The 27,492-nt window shown below is 38.1% G+C and overlaps 1 protein-coding gene across 2 annotated transcripts in view; it reads right to left on the bottom strand.

The window, feature by feature from the left end:
• The window catches only part of LOC131218833 (GTP-binding protein At3g49725, chloroplastic), a 34,187-nt gene extending 7,460 nt beyond the window's left edge, over positions 1–26,727 (bottom strand). The window contains exons 1-6 of one of the 2 annotated variants that reach the window (XM_058213674.1): positions 26,118–26,727; positions 20,842–20,906; positions 7,772–7,838; positions 7,547–7,632; positions 7,241–7,353; positions 1,889–1,957 (exon numbers count right to left, since the gene is read on the bottom strand). In XM_058213674.1, coding sequence (XP_058069657.1) covers positions 1,889–1,957; positions 7,241–7,353; positions 7,547–7,632; positions 7,772–7,838; positions 20,842–20,906; positions 26,118–26,598 — 881 coding nt within the window. In that variant the 5' untranslated portion in view covers positions 26,599–26,727. The remainder of the gene's footprint in view (positions 1–1,888; positions 1,958–7,240; positions 7,354–7,546; positions 7,633–7,771; positions 7,839–20,841; positions 20,907–26,117) is intronic. The other variant, XM_058213673.1, reaches the window with a different exon arrangement.
• Positions 26,728–27,492: the final 765 nt, after the last annotated feature.

Below are 27,492 nucleotides of genomic sequence, written 5' to 3'. Positions count from 1 at the left end.
TGGATGGCGGCCCGCATGTGTGTGGGGCCCACGAATCTAGAATCTGCCAAAGATGGGCCACCTTCCCTTCAAATTTCAGGCCAAATGGATGATTGATTTGAACACGATACTCCACCGAAGTTTCAGCCCTCCTGCAGGACCAGATTCTGGAAATCTGCTGTGGGGGAAAGATTAGCTACAAACGTGGGTGGATTTGATGAGGGGATGGCTGTAGGAGATGAGGAATATGGAGGGTAGAAGATGGGGACAATTTGGGATGGGTGTGGCTTTGCACCACGGTTGTTAGCCCTTCGAAGAAGGGAGGGTTTCGCACCCAATTAGGTTTCCACAACTTAGAGAACTAAAGAAGCAGGAAAACGCAGAATTTTATTAATCATCTTCAATGAAAAAAAAAAAAAAAAAAGACAACGAGGGGTGCCTATTTATAATAAAATCTTATACCTTTAGAAACAAAATAACCACAAATAACAACTAATCAAAGCAATCTAAATCATCCATGATGTTCCTAAAAACAATAATAACGAAAACTCAAAGTACTAGATCGTTTAGAATAGTGGGCCACGATCATTAGAACCCATGGTGGGATTCACATGACAATTGGGTCCACTCCAAGGAACCAAAACGCAATCCTCTAACTAGAAGGCCCTCCCTGGACGTCGTCATCAATCCAGATCGATGGTGGGGCCCTCCTCCTCCTTGCGTACATACATAAGGGGGCGTGCGTGTGCGCATGATGTCCCCATCAACATGTATGGACCTGAGCCTCAGGCTCAGAACCCTACAATTTGTCTTCCTTCTAAAGTAGCTAGCTTAGAGTGTTGTTGTATGAAAAATACAGATAGTGTGAAGGTAGCTGAATGAGGCAAAAATATTGCCATATGAAGGTAGATGAACGAGGGAAAATTATTACCTCCTTACAGGCAAATTTACCAAGATATTCACATTTTAGAACTTGTTGCTAAAGAATTTAAATTGCAACACACTCCTATTTCTTATTTGATGGGATGACATGCGAACAAAAATGCGAATGGAAAACTTTGTTGATGTAGGAGTGACAGAAATGATGATATGGATGAGAAATCTGGAAGAAAGGACAGAAATGAGGCTTTTCGTTGCAGCATACAAACAGCTTCCAAGGTGCATACAACAACAAGAATGCTATTATGAAGCACACTGCAGGAAAGTTCTATTCAGTGCAGTCCCCAGTGTAATGGTGGCAAGCTAGTGTGGTGATTGGGACCACTGATCAGGTAAGCCATGACATGGATGGGCCATAGCCCAAAGATCGTGACAATTGGACAGGTTCAACCATCTGATCCTTGTGAGTTTTGCTTGTTGAATGTGGACCCCTCCCCAATGTTTGCCCAACTTTTGTATTAACCATCCATTTGCATCACCAATCAGACAGTCATATAGTCCAATCTCCATTAATTGTGCTAGGGACATCCACATGATGGCCCAAGCCACAGGAAACCAAGTTTTGATCACAATGCACAGGTAAGATGACTATGGTGAAGATGTTTCGGTGCCACTTTTTGGAACTCCATGAAGGCCACATCATTGTATTACTCATATGCTGGCCCAAGCCACACAAAAAATAAAGTCCTGATCACAGTGCACAAGAGAGATGTGTATGTGAGATTTTGTGGTGCAACGGCCCATCCACATGATGGCCCAGGCCACAGAAAGCCAAGTCCTGATCAAAGTGCACAAGTGAGATGTGTATGGTGAAGATGTTACAGTGTCACTTTGTGGAACTCCATGAAAGTCGCATTTAGCTTTCCTAAATAGTCAATCCTATTCGTACAATAACAACATTGAGTACAGCAAATTGAATAACAAGATGAAGTTTGTATAGTAAATTGCTGAAATAGAAGTGTGGTCCGACCTCCGACGTTGAAGCTGGAGTTCAGTTTCTCCAGCACCACTAATAAAACCACGCCCCCCGCTTCCTCTCCTGAAAAGATAAATCAACCAAATCAAAATTTCTTTCAACAATCAATCCTTTTTGACATCAACACATATAATGTAGAGCAAAAAATACAATTGCACATGTATGCATATCAGTTTATGAAATTAATGGTGTCCAACATAATGAAGTAAAAAACTTCAAATGAAAAAAGAGATGATTAGAGAAAGAAAGAGAATTTTTTTCACTAGAGCATGGCGAGTGAATGAAAATTGCCACTACCAGAGATTGTGAGACTAAGAAAAAAATTTGTTCAATAACTTACAAAATCATCATCATCATCATCATTTAAGCTTTATCACAACTAATTGGGATCGGCTATATGAATCCTTTTCCACCAATCCACTCCTCTGTCAAGGGCCATAACTTCAGTTAGACCATAGGTCAAAGTCTTTTCTTACTACTTCCATCCACGTCCTTTTAGGCCTTCCCCTTGCCCTTTTATAGACTTCAACTTGGTCCAACTCATTCCATCTAATCGGTGCAATTCTCGTTCTCTGTTGCACATGACCAAACCATCTAAGTCTACTGAGTACTATTGAGAATATATGTACATTTTGTATTTTGTGTGTGTGTGTGTATTCCTTGTACACTCAGGTGGAGCACCATTTGTGCTTTTATTCTAATGTTATGAGAGTTGTGTGGTGTAAGACACAACAAGTTGCCGTAGCCTCTCTCTCTCTCTCTCTCTCTCTCTCTCTCTCTCTCTCTCTCTCTCTCTCTCTCTCTCTCTCTCTCACCTTTTTCTACAGATTTCTCCTTGAATCCACTTCTACTTGGTATCAGAGCCAAGATTCTTGGGGCTGTTTTGTTCTTAGCAACACCAGAATGCTAACTTCAGCTACCGTACGACTAACATCAGCATTTGTACTATCTGTACAACCATGTGGTAAATGAAAGGTATGGTTTGGTAGATCTTGACTTTAGAAGGTTCATGGTAGTTTACTTTTCCTCATCTTATTACCTATTGGTGCTACTCCTATATTCCCTCGAATGCATTTATTTCTAGTTCTATCCTTCCTTCCCTTGCCACTCATCCATCTCAACACCCTCATTTCAGCCATACTCATCCTATGAACATGTTGTTCCTTAATTGGCCAACATTTTGTCCCATAAAGCATGGTTGGTCTTATATCCATGCTATAAGATTTCCACTTCAATTTGAGTGGTACACAACAAACACATAAAACTCCAAAAGCACATCTCCATTTCTTCTACCCCGCTTGATGTCTATGGGTAAGATCCTTCTCAATCTCTCCACTCCCATGATTATCGACCCAAGATACCGAAAGTGGTCATTTTGGGAAACTTCTCGGTCAGCAATCTTTACTAATTTTTCATTTTCACTCCTGTTGTGTATAAAATTGCGCTCCATATACTGTGTTTTAGTCCAACTAATTTTAAATCATTTAGATTCAAAAGCACCCCTCCATAAATCTAGTTTTGTTTTTACGCCCTCTTTCCTCTTGTCAATCAAAACTATGTAATCTATAAACAACATACACCATGGGATCTCTTCCTAAAATGCCTTGTTAACTTATCCATAGCCAATGTGAAAAGTTATAAGCTCAATGCCAACCCCTAGTGCAAGCCAACAGTAATTGGGAACTAACTTCTCTCACCACTAGTGGTCTTCACATTTGTTACTGCTCCCTCATGCATATCCTCAATCATGTTAATATATCCTCTTGAAACTCCTTTCTTTCTCAGCACCCACCGTATTAACTCTTTAGGGGCCTTATTGTAAGGTAATTGAGTCTCTTACCACTAGTGGTCTTCACATTTGTTACCGCTCCCTCATGCATATCCTCTATCATGTTAATATATCCTCTCAAAACTCTTTTCTTTCTCAACACCCACCAGATTAAGTCTCTAGGGGTCCTATTATAAGCTTTCTCTAAGTCAATAAAGACCATGTGGAAATCCTTCCTCCTCTCCCTATATTTCTTCATGAATTGTCCAAGTCAAAAAATAGCTTCAATGGTAGACCTCCCTGACATGAAATCAAACTGATTTTATAATACATACTTGATACTTCTCATGCCTTAGTCTGCTTAAGCACTCTTTCCCAAAGTTTCATAGTATGGCTCATTAGTTTAATCCCACAAAAGTTAGCATAGCTCTGTATGTCTCCTTTATTCTTATAAATAGGTACAATGGTACTTTTACTCCATTCGTTTGACATTTTCTTCAATCCTATAATCTCATTGAACAACTTTGTCGACCAAAATAACCCAATATCTTCCATACACTTCCAAACCTCTATTGATATACCATCAAGTCCAAAGTCCAAAGTCCAAAGGCCTTTCCTAATTTCATCTTTCTCAAAGCTTCTTTCATTTTAGACATCCTAATCCTAAGAAAGTATATATGGACTCCGACATCATTTGAGTTTATAGTTACTTATATCCCCATGCTCTCAGAGTGATCATCATTTAACAAGTTCTGAAATAGCTTCTCCACCTTTCATTGATCTCATTTTCCTTGAATAGTACCTCTGGTCATCGCTCTTAATCTATGTAACATGATTTAGGTCCCTACTCTTCCTCTCTCTCATTTTTGCAAGTATAAAGCATTTACAAAGCAATGCAAAAAATAATCCACCCATAGGCAGCACAAAAGATACAGATGCACTTCTAATACAAGTCTGAGAGAGCATCGACTTCAAACAACTTGGGCATAGATACAACATCAACAAATCTAACAATAAATATCAACACAAATACATCTTCAAGCGATATGTCCTTATTTGCAAGAAAAATTCTCAAAAGCTAAATGAAACACCCCAGAGATTGGGTTCCTCATCAAAACCACAAACAAGAACCATCTACAAGAGACTAAATAGAGATTCAATGCTAGAAATAGTGTAGATGAAAGCCTTAGGGCACCCTAGGCTTAATCAATGTTTAAAATATCGTTATCGTGTAATGTATCGCACCCTTGGGATACGGATACATATCGGTTATCACAAGGGATATATCGGTTGTATCACGTAATGTATTGTTGTTGTTGGGAAACATGGGAACATTGGAAAATTGATTGAATTTTTCAATGAAACTTCAGGGATTGTTGAAAAGGACATCAATACACAGTTAGAAATCAAAACATTACAAAAAAAAAAAGCACATAATAGGGGTTTCCTTTGAATGGAGTCCTAACATATGCGCTTTCCAACTGAACTAATGCAAGTATATGCAAAGTCTATTCATATAATTTATAAATGTAAGAAGACATGTATGAAAACACAAGCAATACGTTCAAAAGCAAAAGAAGAATCATTAGATCAGGTTACATACATGTTTAATTTTGTGTTTGGATATAAAGGATTGCAACTGATTTACAAGAAATTGAGAAAATTTTGTTTTTTCTCAATTTTCCGCAGCTTGACCCATCTCCCCTAAATCTTGAAATCGAAGTTCCAAATCCATGATTCTTCTCCATACTTTTTCATGGAAAACATGAAGAATCATATATATGTAACCATTTGACACTGGTTTAACGTGATTTACAGCAAACATGGATCAAAATTCGAAAATGCTCACTGGATCAAATAGGTGGGATATATCGGCACTACCTATGCGTTTCGTATCGCACAGGTGGGATACAAGATATATCGTGAAATATATCGACTGATATCGTCGATATTTAAAACACTAGGCTTAATTGCCCCATTGAATGCCTAGAACACCTAAGTGCGTCTAGGCCCACACTTGGAGATCCCAAGCGCAATTTTTGGAAAAAAAAAAAAAATCATATCATATTACATATAGATACATTTTGATGTTTCCAACAGTTTTAATTCTAAAACTAATTTTAACACAATGAAATGAAGTTGACAATAAAGCTATTATATATCTTTGATAGAGTGATAGTTACAACACTTCCAAAGACTTGCATCTATAAAATACTAGAATTTCAAATCACCTCAATTTCCTAAACCTAAAACCCTAATTTCATAAAATCCCAATTTCTCTTATGGCTTGTTTGGATGGTGGTAAAAGAAAAGAAAATGGATGACTTTTCCCATGATGGGACATTTCACCATGTTTGGATAACAAAATGAGGGATTTCAAAATCAATCATTATCCAAAACACAATGGTCAAATCTCGTGCACAAGAGACGAGGTGAAAAATGTGAGTGTTATGAGTTTTTCACTTGATATTCAAATAATATTCCCAAAAATAGAATACATGGGAATACATGTTTCAATAGTGCTCTTGAAAATCTTGAGAAATCATTACTAGGTGATTATTGCAATTTTCTTTTCTTTTCTTTTCCCACTATCCAAACAGGCCCTCAGGTCAAGACCCCATATCCCCAATTTGCCCTAAATCCCCCAATTTTTAACCCTAATTTTTGAATTTCCCCAAATCCTAACCCCAGATTTCCCAGTTTCCCCAACTTACCAAAACTCCCCAACCGAGAATCACAATTTTTCCCAAATGGCCAAATCCCTATTTCTCCAAAACCTAAAAATCCAACTTTTTAATATCCCCAAAATCAAGTCCGCAATTTATCTTCTATATCTTGTATGGCACAAATGGAAATTCAAATTTAAGAAGTCCAATGTAGTGCTTAAAACACTAATAGAAGAAATAAATCAAGAAAAAGATCTAATGAGATTTATGAAAAATCTACAAAGTTTTGAAGAACGGGCAACTCTTAATGGGTGTCAAAATACCAATTCTTTGAGGTGCCCACAAAGGGACCTCACAGGCGGGTCAAAATGCTTATGCTTGTGCCTGGACTGCTTTTAACCACACCAGCTAGAAATGTGTTCTTATTTTTTTTTAATCTGAATATGGACATGTGTTTTACTATGCTTCTGAATATCCTACTTTTTCTAAATGTCTCAGTACTAAAACTGTATTTTCTTTTGATTCTTCACGAGAAAAGATTTGTACTGAAACGGGTTTCTTTACTACTTTTCTAATTTCTCAGTTTCCAAATTGATGCACCAGTACTTGCCAATTTCTTCCCAACATCCATAATTGAACTGGACACAGACTCCATAAAATTTGAAGTTCTTGGAAATTGGAATATTTTGCACCATTTTGTCTTGCATGCATTTCTCACAGCAGCTAGCACATTATACAGTGAGCTTGCTTGTGTTGAACCCAATGCAATTATTTGCATAACGTTCTCCGGAATCAGTCCTTTTGACCAGAAGACAGCTAACGGCTTATCTCAGACATCCTGCTCCCCATCTATTACAAGCTCATCGGAACGTATAGCACAAAACAAACCGTAAATAGCCATGACAGACTCACCCTCGAGCACTGACAACCTCAGCCTCTCCAGCTGCTCCGAATGTAAGACTTCCATCAGGGCCACGCAGACGAACAAGTCTAGTCCTCTTGTACATTAGAGCAGCCAACTCCGACTGTTAAAATGAAAGGGAACCACAGAAAATTACAAAAAGGCACATTGCAGAAATTAAAAACATACAAAAATAATAATAAGGTATAACGTCGGTCCACAATCTGATAAAAATCAGACCCAAAGAAAACACTACAACATAAAAAATAAAATAAAAAACAGTAATATCATCTAAATGGAATGCTTAGATATAAAACCTGCAGTTTCGCTTCCTTTGTTTGGGCATGAGCATTGAATATCTCAATTATAAGACCCACACGATCCAAAACTGGCATGCCCCAAGCTCGCTGCCGTTTGGAGTTGGAATATAAGAGTAAGCATGATCAGCTTTCTTCAAAAGAGAGATCCAATACAATAGATTTTAAAGCTTTAACTTCAAACACTTTGCTGGAAAAACAGAAGCAAAGTTGAGAACACACGACTTGCCTCCAAATTGCGCTGTTGAATCCCAGAAAGGATTGTATTTACAAAAACTGCATCCAATTTGTCCTGTCAAAGTCAAACTATAAGTTTGGTCATCAATAAAATCAAACAAACATGTGCATTCAAGTTAATGTGTCAATCATTTCTGAATCACGAAAAAGACATGTCATCTATTCGATCATTAAAGCAATTAATGTGAAAATTTGCTGATAAATATTAAAACTGCCCAAAGACGAAAAGGTGAAGCCAGTAAACAGTTCGATTGTTAATACTGAGAAATACTCCAATGCTCTCACAGAAAAATAATTAATACTGCTCCTTGTTGCATGGTTCACTTGGTGGTGCGACCCGGTTATCGAGTCAATAAGAATTTGGTGTTTGCAATATCAATAATATCGGCCGATATTATCGATACCACAGGTCAGCGGCACGAAACCCTCCCGGAATAACATAAAAACTGCTTGATTCCTCCGTATCGCACGATATCGCACTGTATCATGAATTTTTACTTTGCTTTTATACCCGACATCGTCGATATCGACCAGGAACCTCCATGTTTTTTTTATAAAATAAAATCTCCAAAACCCAAATTTTTCCATTTTCCCCTCAATTTTTTTCCTTCTAACTTAGTTGTGGGTGGATTCCAGTCCATCTTTTGCAACGATGTGGGAGAAAAAGGATAATTTCAAACCGGAATCATCTTCTCGGATTTGGGGCCATTTTCAATCAGTAAGATATTTTTCATTTCGCTACATTTATTTTTGTTTAAAACATGTAAAATGAGAGTGAAATCATAAAACATTCTTGATTCTTCATGCTTTGCATGGAAAATCAAGGATTTCAACCTTCGATTTCAAGATTTGAGTGTAGGTGGCCCGATTTGGGAAATTTTGGAGAAATTTCAATTTTTTCCGAATTTCGCCCAAATTACATGCAATGTTGCACTCCAAACATGAAATCAAACAGGTATGAGGCATGAACTACTGATTTGTTAACTTCTTCTTTTTCCAGATTTCAGGAAAAAATATTTTTTTTAAAAAATTTATTAAAATATTATTTATTTCGAAATTTCCCTTCAACCAACTATCAATTGAGACTAATTTTGAAGTATATAGGAGTGTTTGATGAAATGATCATCACATACACTTTAATTTCGAAATTCGAATGTAGGTGGCCCGATTTGGGGAAAAATCGAAATTTCTCCTAAATTGCTTGCAATGTTGCACTCCAAATATGATAACAAAGATGTATGAGGGCTGAGCTGTTGATTTAATGGGTTTTTGTCAATTTTCAGAAAATAAAAATTATTTTTTAATTAAAAATTAATAAATTTTTATTAAATTATTAATTTTTATTTCAAAATTTTCCTTCAACTAGTTGTCAATTGAGATAAATTTCGAAGTATTTAGGAGTGTTTGATGAAATGATCATCGCATATATTCTAATTTCGAAATTCGAGTGTAGGTGGCTCAATTTGGGAAAATTGGGGAAAATTGAAATTTGGAAATTTTCAATTTGAATATAGTTGCATTAGTTCAGTCAAACAATGTATAGCTTAGGACTCTATAAAAAGGAAACCTATTGCGTGCACTTCTTTTTTGAGATGTTATGATTTAAAAGTGTATATTAAGGTCTTTTTTTAACAATCCCTTAAGTTTCATTGAAAAAGTCAATCATTTTCCCAATGCTTCCCCATGTTTCCCATAAAGTGCGATAAATTACCCGATTATATATTCCATGTGATAACTGATACGTATCTATAACCCAGTAATACATAACGCGGTACCGATATTTCGAACATTGGATACAATCTTGAGATCTGAATCACAAAGAAATGAACGCATATGCACTCACAAGAAATATTTAAGTAGAAAGGGAGAAACAACTCGATTGATATTCAAACTTTTTTCCTTACAATACTCAAGAAAACTCAACTCAGAAAATGCGGAATGCCTACTTCCTTTTAACTCAGCACAGTCCCCTTGGAAGCCTTCTTTCTAGAGATAAATTATAACCAAGTCATCTTCTTAATATATCTTCTCCCACCAATGTTCATTCGCAACTTCTCAATGCCTAATATTGTTCTTTCAAGCTTCTTCTTCATCTGAGTTTGCAAGTCTTGGATGTGCTTGGCTAAAGTATCGGCATATTCGCTCACTTGATCTTGTACTCGTAATACTACCAAGTCGAATACATGATGTGGACTTCTACCATTTACGATCTCAAATTGGAAATTTTCCGGTGTATAGTTTACTAAGCTGTTGTAGGCAAATTCAGCCTAGGGTACAGCCAAGTCCCACTGAGATACATTATTGCCTACGATGCTCCTCAAGACATTACCAAACCGTCTATTTACTACCTCAGTTTGGCCATTGATGCAGGACATGAAAATTAAATATGATATGCGAGATTTTAGGCTTAAGATCACGTTAGTTCAAAAACAATTACACAAATTCCATATCCCACATGAAAGTCCAAACATTCAATTAAGGGGAATCTATGCGGGTCCAGGCCTACACATGATAGGGCTGGATTAATAAAAATTATGAACCAAACGATACTCAGAAATAATCATCCACGCATGCATAGTAATCAGTCCATAATCCAATGGATTCAGAAATTCCAATTCGGGGAACCCTAGGGTAAGAAAATTGGCAAATAACTTAGGAAAAACGTAATCTAGGGCTAGGATTCATGAAAAACGGCTATGAGAGGATAAAAGAGGATAAAAACCTGAGCCAAAAGACGATCCCGCGTGTGAACAACAACAATGGCCAGACGAACGTGCGTGTGATCCTGGCCGCACGTGTGTGGGGTCCACTATTCAGAAAAAGGCCACCTTGGCCCTGGTCGGCCAGGGATGGTCTCCAAAACCCCCAAATCTCAGCTCGATCCGATGTACGGTTTGTGCGTGGTGCTCCGCCGAAGTTTCAGCTCGCCTGCGGGCCGAAATCTGGAAACCTGCTATAATGAAGAAATCTGATGCAACAAAAGGACGAATTCGAAGTACGAATGGTGGGGAAAGATGAAAAAAAAGATGATGGAGGATAGGGGTGAATCGGGATCGATGTGGCTTCGCACCACAGTAGTTAGCCCTTCGAAAAGGGAGAGCTTCGCACCCACTTTTGAATTCTTCCACAACTCACGAAGAGAGCAGAAAAATAAAGCAGGAATTTTTTTATTAACTTCAATGAATCAAAAGAACTACAAGGGGTGCTTATTTATAGGAAAAATCTTATACCCCAAAACTTGCACCATGTGCGCAACCTATTACTTGGCGATGAAGTAAACTAAAATAAAAACCAAACAGAAAAATCTAAAGCGTTCACAATGTTCTAAATAATAACAATAAACAAAACCTAAAATATGAAATCAATCCGACGAGTGAGCCACGATCATGAGATCCCATGATGGGCTTTTCTTGACTATCGGGCCCAATCTTTTGAACCAAACTTCGTCTTCTAGGTAGGAGACCCTCCCTGGACGTCGTCATCGAGCCAGATCGATGGTGGGGCCCTCCTACTCTGTGCGTACGTGCGTAGGTGGGGCGGCATGCGTGCGCGTGTGCGCAAGATGTCCCCATCAGCCATCTGTTCGAAGATGATATGAACAAGGGAACTGAAGCTTAGTTCCCAACCACTTCCATATAGTGTACCAGAAGTGCCCCAAAAACTTCAAATCACGGTCATGGAATGCCAAATCGGTTACGTATCGGCCGTATCGGCCGATACGTAACGGTAACGGTACAAACCGTTACCCGTTTCGGGGCCGAAACGGCCGATTCGATTTTTTGTACCCGTATCGGCCGATACGGGACCGATACGGGCGTAACGGGCCGTTACGGGGCGTAACGGGCCCGAAACGGTAACTTTTTTTTTAGCTCTGTTTTTGCCGTTTTTTTGAAACCTCTTACTTCCAAATTGTTTCTAAGTCCTTCTACTACTAATTTCGACCAACCTTAGCTAGGTATTTGATAGAAAAACACATTATATTATAGATTTTTTTGAATCAAAGCTCGGTGGGCCATTTTTCAGAAATTCGTCAAAAATAGGTATTTATACTTTTTTTAATATATTTTGCTGTTTTAATCATGTCATATGATGTGTTAATCATAGTAGAACATGTTAATGTGCATTTTACAGATTTGGGGTGCCATTTAATAATTTTTTAATATTTTTTTCTATTTACGCATGAATTTTGGCCCCTTTTTTTAAAATTCGAAAAATCAGTTTTTAATGATTGTTTTGCTGTTTTAATCATGCCATTTGATGTATTAATCATAGTAGAACATGTTAATGTGCATTTTACAGATTTGGGGTGCCATTTTATATTTTTTTAATATTTTTTTCTATTTACGCATTTATTTTGGCCCTTTTTTTGAAAATTCGAAAAACCATTTTTAAATGATTCTTTTGCTGTTTTAATGATGTCATATGATGTGTTAATCATAGTAGAACATGTTAATGTGCATTTTACAGATTTGGGGTTCCATTTTATATATTTTTATATTTTTTCTATTTACGCATTTATTTTGGCCCTTTTTTTGAAAATTCGAAAAATCATTTTTAATGATTCTTTTGCTGTTTTAATGATGCCATATGATGTGTTAATCATAGTAGAACATGTTAATATGCATTTTACAGATTTGGGGTGCCATTTTATATTTTTTTATATTTTTTCTATTTACGCATTTATTTCAGCCATTTTTTTGAAAATTCGAAAAATCATTTTTTAACAATTATTTTGCTGTTTTAATGATGCCATATGATGGGTTAATCATAGTAGAACATGTTAATGTGCATTTTACATATTTGGGGTGCCATTTTATATATATTTTTGTTTTTTTTCTATTTACGCATTTATTTCGGCCCTTTTTTTGAAAATTCGAAAAATCATTTTTTAATGATTCTTTTGCTGTTTTAATGATGCCATATGATGTGTTAATCATAGTAGAACATGTTAATGTGCATTTTACATATTTGGGGTGCCATTTTATATTTTTTTCTATTTACGCATGAATTTTGGCCCTCAAAAATAATTGCAAACACCTAAATGTAAGATATTTTCATATTACATTCATTCTAATATATCTATCATTGATAGTAGATAGTTAGAAAATTAAATATATGAATTTTGTAGTCAAATTCAGGTTATCTGGTTCATAAATTCATCAGACAGTCCGATACAACTTCTCACTAAAGAGTGGACCGTTACACCACCATAAACATGTTCCAATTTATAAATGAATGCATATTTGGAATGCTTAGAATATTCCGGATTTAATCCATATTTTTTCATATTTTTTTGGCAAAAAAAAAATTTTGCGCCGTTACGAGCCGTTACGCCCCCGTATCACCGTTACGCCCCCATATCCGTATCGGTTTTGGAGGTCACTGTTACGCCAACCGATACCGATACGGGACACCTTGATCACGGTCCTAAGTTAATGTTTTCGATACCCCATGAAGCACAATCTCCGTGAAAAATACGTTGGCAATATGCAAACATCCATCATCATCCTTTTACATGGAATTCCCCTTCGAGTCTTAAGAAGACCAAATGAAGTTCATAAAAATGTCCACTCATGATGTAATTTGAATGAGAAGCAACGTAAAATGCCAGTGTTCTACATATGACCCTTAGAGACTTGGCATCAGCAACATCATGCAACAAACCACTCAAGGTCACTCGCATACAAGGCCAATAGCATTTTCCCTCCACTATGGTCAATTATCTCTTTCAAAGCGTCCACCTAGTCCTCCACGTGGATCAGATAAGATCTCCCACAACAATCCGTCAAGAATTCATAAGCAATAACCCTTGAATAAATATACATCATGTGAGATGAATTCACACTTTGGATCTTGGCCATCCGCACATCTGTCGAGCACATTGCCAAAAATGGGGTCTTATATTATTCTTTTAGTGCTTCAAATTCCACGACCTCCACGGCAACTCGGCAAGTGTACCTAATAAAACCACCATCCTACTCAAAGCGTTTGCCCCTTTGTTCTTACTTCCAATTTTGTGACACAAAATAAAAGTATATTCTTGTAGAAAAGCCATCTGCTTCGCATGATGAGTATGCAACTTCTTTTGAGACTTGAGATATCCCAACGCTTCATGGTCCGAGTATAGAATGAATTTCCAATGAATCAGTAATGCCTCCAATGACTGGGCCATTGATCCTATGTGGAGTAATTCTTTTGTGCATCACTAAGCTATTCGCTAAAGAAAACGATGGACTTTCCTTCTTGACTCAGTTCCGCACCAATGCCAACAATTGAAGCATCACTTTCCACTTCAATGACTTTATTGAAGTCCAAAAGTGCAAGAATTGAAACCTCTATCATCTTCTTTCTCATGGTACTAAAGCTTCAGTCCGCCGTTATAGTCCGTTCGAAGTTACCTCCCCACATGCAATCAGTGACAGGTGCAAAATTATACTGAAATTCCAAATAAATCTCCAACTAAAATGTGGCCAAGCCATGGAAAGAACGGGCCTACGAAAGGGTTCATGGGGTGGGCCACTCCGCAATGACCTTGATTTTCTCCTGGTCAACCTTGATCCCTTTTGCAAACATAATATACCCCAAAAACACAACACTATCGAGAAGCAATGAATAATTTTTCAAGTTAATATATAGCACTCCCTCCGTAGTATATCAAATATTTGCCTCAAGTGGTCAAGTTGAGCAAATGAATCAAGACTAAAAACAAAAATATGATGAAAATAAACAACTTAAAACTTACCCATGAAGGGGCAAAGTACCTTTGTCATCAGCTTCATGTAAGTAATTGATGAGGACATCACTTCACATCTTTGTGTACGTATCAGAGGAGGAGGCAGGCCGCACTGTTTCCTCTATGGCTAGGCAAGTACCCATGATCAGATTGAAGACCCCGTGTGCATGTGCAAACATCTGGAAGACCCCACACTGGGAAGATGCACATGGGCTGCTTTAGGGAATGGGTTGGACCGTCGGATTCGAAGGACATGATAATCAGGTCGTTGGATCGCATGGATCACATGTCGGGCCATTGACAGTGGATCATCTTCATCAGTTTTTAGATTTTATCATCTTTTAGGATTAAGTTTATGATTACTTTATGTTTGGACATATTATGAGTGATTTAGTTGATTTGTCTTTAGACTAGGGTAATTTTCATCAAATTTCATAAGACGGGGTTGAATTTGTAATTTTTTTAAAATTTATTGAAGCTATAAGAGAGGGGTGAGCATGTGACGGTTGTGACCTCTCTTCGTCAGGTTTTTTAAGGGGAAAAAAAAAAAAGCTCATTGCTTCTTCTTCTTCCATATTCATGTGATTTGAATGTGACTTCCATGTGATTTGAAAGAAAGATTGGCGCGAAGCTAATCTTCATCAACGAAGGTGCAAGGTATCTATCTATCACTCTCATTATCATCCTTTCATCAACCATCGAGGTATTCTTCAAGTTTGACTTCCATGTGATTTGAAAGAAAGATTGGCGCGAAGCTAATCTTCATCAACGGAGGTGCAAGGTATCTATCTATCACTCTCATTATCATCCTTTCATCAACCATCGAGGTATTCTTCAAGTTCTTCAATTTTCTCCATCCCAAACCTTACCCATTCTTCCAATCCTTCATCCTTCCACACTTATCAATGAACCAAACGCTAAAGACCCAAACCCTCACAACCTAGCCCGCACATGTGACTATATGGCCACGCGTGTGAATCCATAGGGTTGGCCGTATGGCCACCCTCTTGTCCCATTGGTTTTCCCTTACCCTTACATCAAAACCCTACTCCACCTTTTCCAAACCCTGACCTAAAACCTATAAATCCCTCATTTTCCTATTTTCCCAAAATACCAAACCCTAATTCTACACATCCTTCGATTAAGCCCAAATCCTTATAATCCTTCCATCCAAAATCCTAATTCCCTTGTCCTATTACCTAAACCCTTTAACCCTTCTACCTAATTTACCCCATTAACCCTAATTCCAAGTTTTCCCCAATTTTCCCAAAACCCTAATTTCACCCTAGTTAGTATTAGGCCTTCTCCTTTAAAATAGGTTTTACCCTATGTTACTTGGATGTCCCTACATCCATTAGATCCTAGTTTCTCTTATTTAATGGCCCTGTAAGATTATGCTTGTTAACCTAGGCTAGAATTATGCATGATCTTCTCGTGGGATTTTGATATTTGTGATGATGATAGCAAGTTTTGTGGTTTTTTTTAATAAGTTAATTTTGTTGTTTGATCTCACCAATATTTGAGTTCATGCATCTGTCCAACATCAGTAATCGACACATTTGAAAGGCCAAAGGCATCATAATGCAGTCAAACAACCTATCTCAAGTCCTAAACGCGATCTTCCACTCGTCTCATCGCCAAATACGAATCTGATGATATCCACTCCTTAGTTGATCTTCAAAAAGATCTTTGTTCCATACAATATATCCAACATATCATCCAATCATGGAATAGGAAACTAGTAATAGTTGATAGTAATCTAGCTAATCACACAACTGTCCACACACATCCTCCAACATTCATCTTTCTTAGGAGTCAATAATGCAAGAATAGCACAGGACGGTAGGCTTTCCCAAATCAAACCCTTCTGTAGTAACTCGGTAACCACTCGGTGGAGCTCAACATGTTGGCTAGACTCATTTGGTAGTGCACAAGATTCGGTAGGCTCAAACCTAACACTAAATCAATGTGGCGCTAAATGTTCCTCATAAAAGGAAGTCCAGTTGGGAATTCTTCAGGCACCAAATCTCCATATTCATGAAGAAGCTCTTGTATAGGAGGCAAAACATCTACATGTTTTGTGTCTTCTTTAGCAAGCAAAAATAAATGATACGGTCTCCTTACTTTCCTCTTCAACTTTTCTACACAGAGAGATTTCCAACCCTCCTCTTTATTAGATTGGGTGTTAGAAGATATTTCATTGTGTGCACTGTGATATTAACACCATCCTTAATGAAGGAATAGGTGTTAGCCCGAGCCAATTGCACCATATCTCGGTCCCACAACCATCGTCTCCCTAACAAAATATGGCATGCATCCATGGGGACCACATCACTCTCCACCTCAACCTTGTACTTAGATCCAATAGAGAAAGAAACAAAGCACCTAGAATATAGAGATTTTTCTCCCCCTTTCTTGAACCAACAATCTAATATGGGCATGGATGCTTATGTCCTTTGAGTTTTAGCTTATCCACCATTTCTTGTCCCCCTCAACCATGTACTTAGATCCAATAGAAAGAAACTAAGCACCTAGAATAAAGAGAATTTTCTCCCCCTTTCTTAAACCAACGAATCTAATATGGGCGTGGATGCTTATGTTCTTTGAGTTTTAGCTTATCCTACCGATTGTCCACGGTTAAAGCATGTGAAAGGAGTGTTATTTTGTCTTGTCTTAGGCGCACTAGCCCCTCGTCCGACCATAACCACCTCCCCCCATGTTAGGGTCTAGCTTCATTGTTGGACGTTAGCCCATCGTCCATCAACCAATTGGAGGCCATGTGGTCGCTTTACATGGGAAGTTAGCATGCGACCCATTGTCAATAACGATCCTCGTAGGGCACCAAATCATTTCCCAAGTTCCCAACTAATTATCGCATCAACTTTTAATGCGAGTGTATTTGCAGCGGACATCTTAAATACATATTTGAAAGACAATTCATTTCTGATGTCCGAGTTAAGACTATTAAAACATCTTGAAACATTCTAGTCTTTATATTCACGAAACCCTGCTCGTGATGTTGATGTATGAAACTCCTCAATGTATTCATTTACCGATTTATTCCATTGATGTAGATTGCAACATCTTTGATAGAGGTCACAGGAATAAGTCGAGCGTAGAACTCCTTTTTAACCTCTTTTCCATCTTTTCTCATAAATTTACTTTCTCATTTCCTTAACGGACTCGTTCAGCTCGGAAATTGTCCCATCATGTTAACGTGTGGTAGGAAAACTTCGTGACTACTAACTTAATCTTCCAATTGTTGTGATTTCCTTGCACTCAAACACCTTTTCCACCTTCCATAGCCAATCAATGAAGTCATCAATATGCAAATGGCCATGAAATTCCAAAAAAAAATACCTTATTTCTGGGCTCTTTGTCACATTCCAATAGTCAAAAGATTCGATCGTTAGTGTCTTCACAAGCCGAGGCCACCCATTGTTGGTTAGGACCTTGGTGAGGAGCTTCCCCTACATGTCCACATGCTCCAACTTTAAACTATGGATTCCCTCCACATCGAAGCTCTCTCATTTGATTAGTGAAATTGCCTACCATAAGCGTGACTTGATCAACTCGCTCTATGAGGATGCGGACAATTGGGTTACTTGTGCAAACTCTTCCTGCGTCACCCCCTTCAAAGCCATTAGAAGATGATATAGAGTCGAAGATACCCCCAACGATGACCCGCTCTTACACCAAAATGGTACAGCCCGATTATCAAGTCAATGTGATCGCAATACCCGAATTGCAAAGAAATGAGCATGCCTGCACTCACAAGTAATATTTGAGTAGAAAGGGAGAAATAACTTTATTAATATTCAAACTTCTTGATGCAGGACCGATGCATGAACCAAAGAACATATGAGATCAAGTAATAGAATTAAGACAATTAATAAAATAAAATAAACACAAGCATTGCCATAATCATCACAAATCCCATGAAAACCAAAAGAACATCATGCATAATCCTAGCCTAAGTTGCCAACATCGTCACACAAGATCATTAAATAAGAAGAAATTAGGATCTAATGGATGTGGGGACATCCAATTAGCATAGGGTATAGTCTATTTCAAAGTAGAAAACCTAATACAACCCAGGGTAAGAATTAGGGTTTTGGTAATTTGGGAAAGTAGGAAAGTTAGGGATTTTGGATTTAGGGTTAGGGTTTTGGGAATGGAAGAAAGAGGTTTAGGAGAAGACGAATGCTTAGGTTGTGAGAATCGAAGAACTTGAAAACAATACCTTGATGGAGGGGAAAACAATACCTTGATGGATACCTCGCACCTTCGTTGATAAAGATTAGCCTCGCACCAATCTCCCTTCCAAATCGCTTGTTGATGAAGATTAGCCTCGCACCAATCTCTCTTCCAAATCGCATAAAATATCTTCAAATCGCATAAAGATGGAAGAAGAAAAAAGAAAGAGCCTTTTCTCTTCTTTTTTTCACAAAACCTAATGAGGGAGATGGTCACACACCCACCCTCTTTTTATAGCTTTAAGAAAGTTGAAATTTTACAATTAACACCCTGTTTTGTGAATTTTGATGAAAATAGCCCTAATCTAAGTAAAATCAACTAAAACACTCATAATAATGTCCAAACATAACATAAACAAAACTAAATCCTATAATGCTGATAAAATCTAAGAAAACTAGTGTGGACAATCCATGATTAACGGCCCGATCATGTGATCCAACGGCCCGATCGTCACGTCCCTCCGATCCAACAATCTGGATCACTTCATAAAGCAACCCATATGCATTTTCCCAGTGTGAGGTCTTCTAAATGCTCGCACATACACATGGGGTCTTCAGCACGATCACGGATACTCGCCTGGCCACAGGGAAATCAATGCGGACCGTCGCCTCCTCTGATACGTATGCAAGGTTGTACGTGAAGTGATGTCTTCATCACTTCTCTTCTTACAATACTTGAGAAAACTCACAACTTAGAAAACATGGCGTGTCTATAGACCCTAAAGTCGATCCCTATGAATATTTAATGAAAATCTCCCAACTATTAAATAAATTCCAAATCAATCTTAATTGATTTCAAATAAATATATAATTTATTAAAGATAATAAAAATCCTACCCCCAGATTTGGCCTAAAATAGCAAAAACAAATCTACTAAAATACCCCCAAAATCTTCAATCATATCTTCCACATCAGCCTCCCTATTTTCCACAAATGGCAAATGTGATCTCTGACATTTAGCTCAAAATTTTGCAACAAACAACCCAAAATCAGAACATGTTAGGCCATATGGTGGGCCGTGGGCCTACATCAATTGGATAGTTCCAATCCAATAATCTGAGTATGAACTATCCATTAAGTTCAAAACATATTTCATGCACTTTCATGCAAAAATCGCATTGATCATATCCGTATGATCCAATCGATCCTTGATGTGATCTTCTTTCTATAGCCATCTTTTTGCCAAGCCATGGATGGCATGGTTATGATTGCCCAACAAAAGTGATTCTTTAGAATCATAACCAATCCATGATGGGCCCCAGAAAAAAGATGGATCAAATTGCTTGCTGGACCTCTTTTTGTGTAAACTATCTTGACCGTCCATAGTAAAATCGATGTCCTTTAAAACGGACTGTCAAGACAATTTACACAATCCAAGTAGAAATGAACTTAGAAGTAACACAAATGGTATTAGGTAATGAGATAGGGGAAGGTTGATGGTTTGGCCATGTGAAACGGAGACCAAGAATTGCACCAGTTAGGATGGAGTGGGTACAAGTTGAAGGCTCTAAAAGGGCAAGGAGAAGGCCCAAAAGGACGTGGGTGGAGACAATAAGAAAAGACTTGATGACCTATGGTCTAATTGTCATGGCACTTGAAAGAGCGAAATGGTGGAACAGGATTCATGTAGCCAATCCCAATTAGTTGTGGTAAGGCTTACATGATGGCAATGATGATAATGATTAAATGGTTAATATTTGTCAAATTAGTGTGATGTCTGCATGGTAGTCCATGAAATGCATTTTGACCTAATGAACAGTCTAGATCAATGGATTGGACCAAGAGTTCCAATGCAACTAAGAGCACCATAACTTACAGTGCTCTAAGACTGAGAGCAGTGGTGCATTTCTCTTTACTATCGTCAGAAAGAAAATTTTTCCATCCCTTCTATGAGAAGATAGAGATGAAATGAGCAGGGAGAGTTCCAGTCATGAAAACATGACTTAATGAACAAGCCAAAATTGCCCCAGTGGTATGCTGCTTGGACTTTCCGGGCATAAGCATGCGAATTGCAAAGCATGAAAGAAAAGCATCAAGTCATGTATCCACATTAAGGAAATGGTCCTTACCCCTGATTCCAAAGCATTTAGATGGCATTTCACATTTTCCACGGTCCCCTGTCCAAAATACGTGTCTGCCACATATATCAAAGAGGAAAAAATTGCAGTTATCCATCGCCCCTCGACAAAATTCATCCACACAGTCAGAAGCAACACATAAAAACCAATCAGTTAACCAAAAGTCATCGTCAACAATCAAATTTGAACCAACAATGAAAGACCACCAAGACATAAAACATTGATCACTCTAAAATAATCAATCCTCAAAGAATGTCAGGAAATGAATTGATGAAAAGCAAAAAAGAAAAAAGAAAAAGAAAAAAGTGCCATTTATTTCATTATTTAGTCTGCCCAAAGGTACAAATTATCTTTAATAGTCCGAGAAGCCAGCACCCTATTGTGCTTCCCTATGCTTATGTTATTAATTTAAACCTAACCTCAAAATCATTTTTGGCAAGCTGACTTACAGAGACAACACTTCTTCTCACCGAAGGATCATAGAGAGTGTTTACCAAGTAGATACTTTTCAGAAGGAAGAGGAATCTGGGATCCACCGATGCCCAAGATATTGCAGTAGTTGTCATTCTCCATATATACAGATTTGCAGCTTTAACTTCTAGGAGTTCCTCAAAACATAGTCTTAGTCCTAGAGATGTGGCTGGATGACCAAAGTTATAACCCCACCAATTGTAAATAAAATATTTAACAATTAAAATTTAAAAAAAAAAAACCTAGTAAAAAATCAGTTGTAGTATAAGTCCCAGGTCTAGGCAAAAATACAAACCCAATCGTGTGTGAAGCTGCAAGTAGAGGTGCAACTCCAGGTTGGTTCGGGTTGAGGGTCAACTTGAGCCCAACCTGATTCCAAGAGGACCCATCCCGCAACATGACCCAACCCACATTCCAACCCTAGGTGCCCAACCCGAATTCCTTTGTACTCGACCTGACCCAAACCAACCCAATTAGAAGTGAATATTTCAATCAAAAACCAACCCAGCCCAAATATGCTCATCCCAAACCCAACCCGACTTCAAATCGGGTTGGTGTTTTTCAACCCAAACCCAATCTGAGGACCTTGACAACCCAACCTGAAATTGGGTTGGGTCAATCGGGCTTGGGATGATCCAAACCCAAGTTGCAGCCCTAGCAGTACGATCCGCATCAAGTGTAAGCCAACAAGTTTGATCTATTACAGTATATCAACCTGTTCAAAGGTGTACGGACTTGGCTTTGTAGCACCATTTTCACCAGTGCAATCCTTGTGGCAAATATAGTGGAAGTAACATTAACAGCCGAAAATCATTGAAGGCAAGGTAATACACACTTGAACAATCAGTACTCAGTAGCATCTGATCTACTATTGTTTTTAAGACATCCTGAGTAGAATTATGAACTGTAAAGATTTATCATCAGACTCAGCTAAGCACGATACACCAAATGGAACAATTTTAGTATGTCAAAACTTAGCATTAGCGATCAGTTCATTTTGGATGTGTGGAACTCAGTTCCCCAGAAGTAGTATTCCAAGGAAGTCGGCATTTACATGACTCTTGCAGTGAAATACTTCTGGCTGAACTCAACTTCCACAAAAAATGTGTAACTCAGGGTCTCACCAATTAGTCATCATGTCGGTTTCTAGGGACGGAAACTTCCACAAACTCAAACAAAATAGGGATCTCTCTACTCAATCTTAAAGTGCCCTATGGTGGATGGCCCATTTCTCCCTAATGCATACAAGACCATACAAGAGAAGTTAACGGATGCATCCATAATACAAAAGCTGATCGATGAAAGATCAGGCCATCAGATTGTATACCAGACCCATCAAAATCTCCTCATCGAAGACCTAATAAATCCATCTACATTAATGATATGGACCATCCATCTGTTCAGATTTTCAGATTTGGACGATCCATCCATCCACAATATAGATATGGACCATACGACCTTCCAGATTGCAGATCTAGATCACATCAAGGGTCCAGATTGGCCTGAATGATCTAGATCAGATCCCTGGTTTGAAAACGGTATTGGATCATATTAACGAACAGATTGGAGTGCAAAACAGATAGCCAATGTATTCAATAGGATGATGATTTTACCTTAAATATCAACCAATTATTCAAACTTGAGATTTACGTCCAACCATACAGTTTAGACAGCTATGACACCCATATTGCGCGAAAGTTCCAAAGAGTTCTATGTAAAATCTATACGATTGACATATTCAGTTCTGAAGGAGTTTAGGCTCTCTTAGTTGCAAATTGTGCTTGATATATTCAGTGTTAAGGAGTTTTGGATCATAGTTGTTGTTTTAGGTTTTTCTATTGGAGATGAAACTTTTATAAAGAGTTAAGAGTAGATTCGGTGTTGTTATTTGCATGGTTTCTAGGGTTCCTTATTGGTTACACGTTTTTAGAGCAGATAAATAAGCAAGCCCATGTGGACCAATGGGCTTTGTTTAGATTTTTCTCATTAAGTAACCAACAGGGTTTCTAAGTTTTTTTGCACTATTTGAAGAACAATGTATCCGTAACCTCTAAAAGCCATATGTGTGACCATGGAAAAGTAGCTATAATGAATGAATGAGTGAATGAAAAAATTCTAGAATTTTCCAGCATTTGTTGCTTGGCATGTATTGCTTTTTATGGTAGAAGAAAATGGAATCTGTGCACAAATACTAGCGCTAATACTAGTGAGTTATTGAGCTTTGCTTACTGTTCTTTTCTTCTTTTCTTCTGTTTCTACTCCATCTGTGTATGATTTTTGAAGCTTTGTGGTGCCAGGTCTGATTATACAAGTTCAAACAAGATCTGCAATTTTTGCTGCATCATTCTCTCATCACAACACAACAATAAAGGTGGACTCCACCTCCACGTGATCGACTGTCAATATAAATGGTAGGACCTAGGCAGATATAAATCAATATGGACCATCTATTTTCTAAGTGATTGATGGAATGGTTAGGATCATCCAATTAATGTGATTTTTGAGAGGGATAGTAAACAAAGGTCGGTCCTAAATAATTGATGGTCCAAATAAATGACCGAACCTTTCTAGTATAATTAATAAGATTCATTCATTTTCCCAGCCATTGATTGGATGGTTAAGATTATCCGATTTGAAGTGATTTTTGAGAGGGAAGGACAATCAAAGATGGGTCATATGATGGCCATATCGATGCTTATACCTTTTCTTGTATAATCAATATGGATTGTTCATTATCCTAACCACTAGTTGGATGGTTAGGATCATTTGATCTAAGTGTTTTTCTTTTCTTTTTTTTTCTTTTTTTTTGAAGGATATTTTGCAATGTTGTCGAACCGCATATGCGATCATGTGTGATCGCATATGCCTATGTGCAAATGCGATCAAACAATTGCATATGTGACCACATTTTTTATTATTATTTTTTTAATTTAAAAAAAAAATCAAAAAATATAGGAAAATTAATATATATATATATATAAGAAATTAAGGAGAACTTTCCTAAGTTAATAGATAACTAATTTTACATATTTAAAATACATTTGAGAGAAATAAAATCAATTAAACAATGAATTAAACATCAAGTGCTTGAATCTTGATCTGCATATGGATATGCGCATACGCGGTTGCACATGACAACACTGGACATTTGATCTAAGTGATTTGAGAGGATGGACAGCCGAGGGTGAGACTCACGAGATGGGCAACCCATAACAATGAGACCTTTTCTAGTATAATCAAGTAAGATGGGTCATTGAAAGACCTTATGGAACTAGAAGTATAAAAGCCATGTAGTGGCACTGACAACAGGTCACAAACAGGTTTCAATTACGAGGAGTCTGTCACTCCTATTGTGAAATTTCAATATGTGACAATTTTGGCTTCTACAATTGCATTCTTTGATCTAGAACTCCACCATTTGAATGGTGATTTCGATGAAGAAATCTATCTAAAACGGTCAAGGGGTTTATTGTTAGAAGTCATGAAGATAAGGTACATAAGATCATGAAATCCTTGCATAGACCAAAGTAAGACAGTGGTATATGAAATTCCCCAACGCCATTACCACAGTTGGATTCGAAAGAAAGAATTGTTGGTGTGTTAAGAATAGTAAGGTGAGTTTTCTTGTCATTATATGTAGATGACTTTTAACTGCTAGAACTGGTATAACTGTAATCTCTAAAACTAAGAATTGGCTGAGTTCTCATTTTGAAATGAAGGATCTAAGTCATGCTTCGTATGGACCAAGAATATAAATCACCTGATATAGATCAAATTGTTTGTTGACTTCGTCATGAGAATCTTACATAGACAATTTATTTAGAAGTTTCGGAGTAGAAATGTTTATACCAATTGATGCTCCTATGAGCGTGTGTTTGAGGGTGTAACAAAAACTCCAATACACGGGCGCACCCACACACCCACCCACAGGCATGCGCAAACACCACACACACATGCACGGCATGCACAAACGCGCACAAACACAGCACACATGACCGTGCGCACACACAAAAAGAAGCTCCTTTCGCACTCTAGCCCATATCAATATACAATGATCTGACCTTCAGGCTCAACGAACATGACCAATCCTAGAATCTCCTGGCTTTATATTGTAAGTTCTAACCAATCACCCATGAAGAGATGTGTTTCACAAGCAAAGAGAAAAAGGCAATAAGAGACATCATGTATGTGATGTTGTGTATGAGAGCATATCTATATTTTGCCACAAGCATTGTAAGCATATTCCAAAATAACCCTGAAATGCCTCACTGGGAAGCAGTAGAAAGGATCCTGCAAAATATCGAAGTCCACTGAATTGTAGTTACATTCCTTCCAAGTCCAACTTGCAAGGAACATATGCAATTCACTGCCCAATCCTTCAATACTAATTAGAATTCGTCACAACCACTTTAAAAGACTAATAATCACAATTCAGTTGGAAATTGCATCCAAACAGACACTGAATTTCATCTTCTAACCAGAATGCATTCCAAGTTCAAAATTAAAACCACCTTCACCGAAACTCAAATCTATCACCAACCCATTTCAAAATTATCGGATTTCTATCACCTACCCATTTCAAAGTCATCAATTTCGCTTTTCAAATCAAACACAAACATATGAAATTCAACACTAATAAATTACAACTGAAATTCAGTACCTCAAACTACACGCACCAAAACCAAAATCAACCCATTTCAGAGTCCAACAATTGATACTAACGCACCAATCTTCCTCACAAAAAATAAAAAAATAAAAAAATAATAATAATAATAATAATAATCCAAAAGACGGACCTGCATGCGCCTTGGGTGATCTCGCAGCCGGGTTCTGAACAATAAGGTGTGGCGGCATCTCCCTCTCCCCGAATTCGCCACATTCATCACCATCCCGCCGCTCCTCGAGAGAATTCGCGAGGTTCAAAGCCTCGTCGAGCTTCGCCTGCAGAAGGGTGTCAGGCCGTAACCGCGGCTGGATGATGAACAACTTTGGTGGGCTCTTCGGGTCCCTGTTGACTATGAACTCTCCACCCCCATCATCTTCATAGTCTTCATCGGCCTTCTTCTGCCGTGACGACTGAGAAGAAAATGGAGAACAGAGGATTGAATTTGGTGGAAATGTGTTGTTTGAGGGGGTTGTGAAAAATGGGTTGGGTGGGATTTTCAAAAGGGAGGGGGTATTTGTTTGGAAGGAGGGAGAAAGGGCAGAAGGAAAGAAAAGGGGGGTTTGGTAGAGAGATCTGAGCGGAGTTTTTAAGAGAAAGATGGTTCTGAACATTGCTAGGTTTGAATCTGAGAAGGTCTGTCCTGTGTATTTTGGGGGTGTTTTGGAGGGGGGGTGAGTGACTGGAGGGGATACTACCTGTTTTAGGCGGGCACGATTTGGCTCGAGGCCCCAACACCAGCCAGCTTGCTAGTGTGAAAGCACTGTAAGCCCCGACGTGATGTATTTGTTTTATCCACGCCTTCCATCCATTTTTCCGTATCAGTTGAGGGCGTAAGCCAAAAAAAAATATGAAGCACATCACAAGCTCAAGTAGACCACACCATGGAAACAGTAAGAAATAAATGCTTACCGTTGAAAACTTTCTAATGGCCACGGAGATCTATCTGATATTTGGAAACGGATTGGCTACTCCCTCTGCCACCACCCCATTGGCTGGTGGTCGGTACTCTGTGAGCCCTGCCATGATGTATGTGTTTAATCCACTCTGTTCATCCATTTTTAAAGATTATTTTAGGGCCTAACCCAAAAATGAGAGAAATATAAATAGCAGGTGGACCACACCACGGGGAAATAATAGTGATTGGATATCCACCATTAAAATCCTCGTGAGGCCCACTGACTGTTTATTTGACATCCAATCTGTTGATTATGTCATGCAGACCCAGATGAAGGGAAAACCAAAGATCAGGTTGATCCAAAACTTTTATGCCCCCAAAATTTTTTAAATTGTCGACATTCATTAAACACTGTTTCCTGTAATGTGGTCCACTTGAGATTGGCATATAACTCATTTTTTGCCTCATATCATAAAATGATCTAGAAAAATAGATGGACAGCATGGATGAAACACATACATCATAGTGAGGCCCATCGAGCACTGGCCATCAGCCATTGGCAGGTGGAATCCGTTTACCTGATATTTGTGTTTTCTTTCCTTCTGTATTA

The sequence above is a fragment of the Magnolia sinica genome, chromosome 11, assembly GCF_029962835.1.
Source record: "Magnolia sinica isolate HGM2019 chromosome 11, MsV1, whole genome shotgun sequence".
In the NCBI taxonomy this organism is placed as follows: Eukaryota; Viridiplantae; Streptophyta; class Magnoliopsida; order Magnoliales; family Magnoliaceae; genus Magnolia; species Magnolia sinica.
Note: the sequence above shows the minus strand (reverse complement) of the source record. Positions and strands in the feature narration are given on the sequence as shown.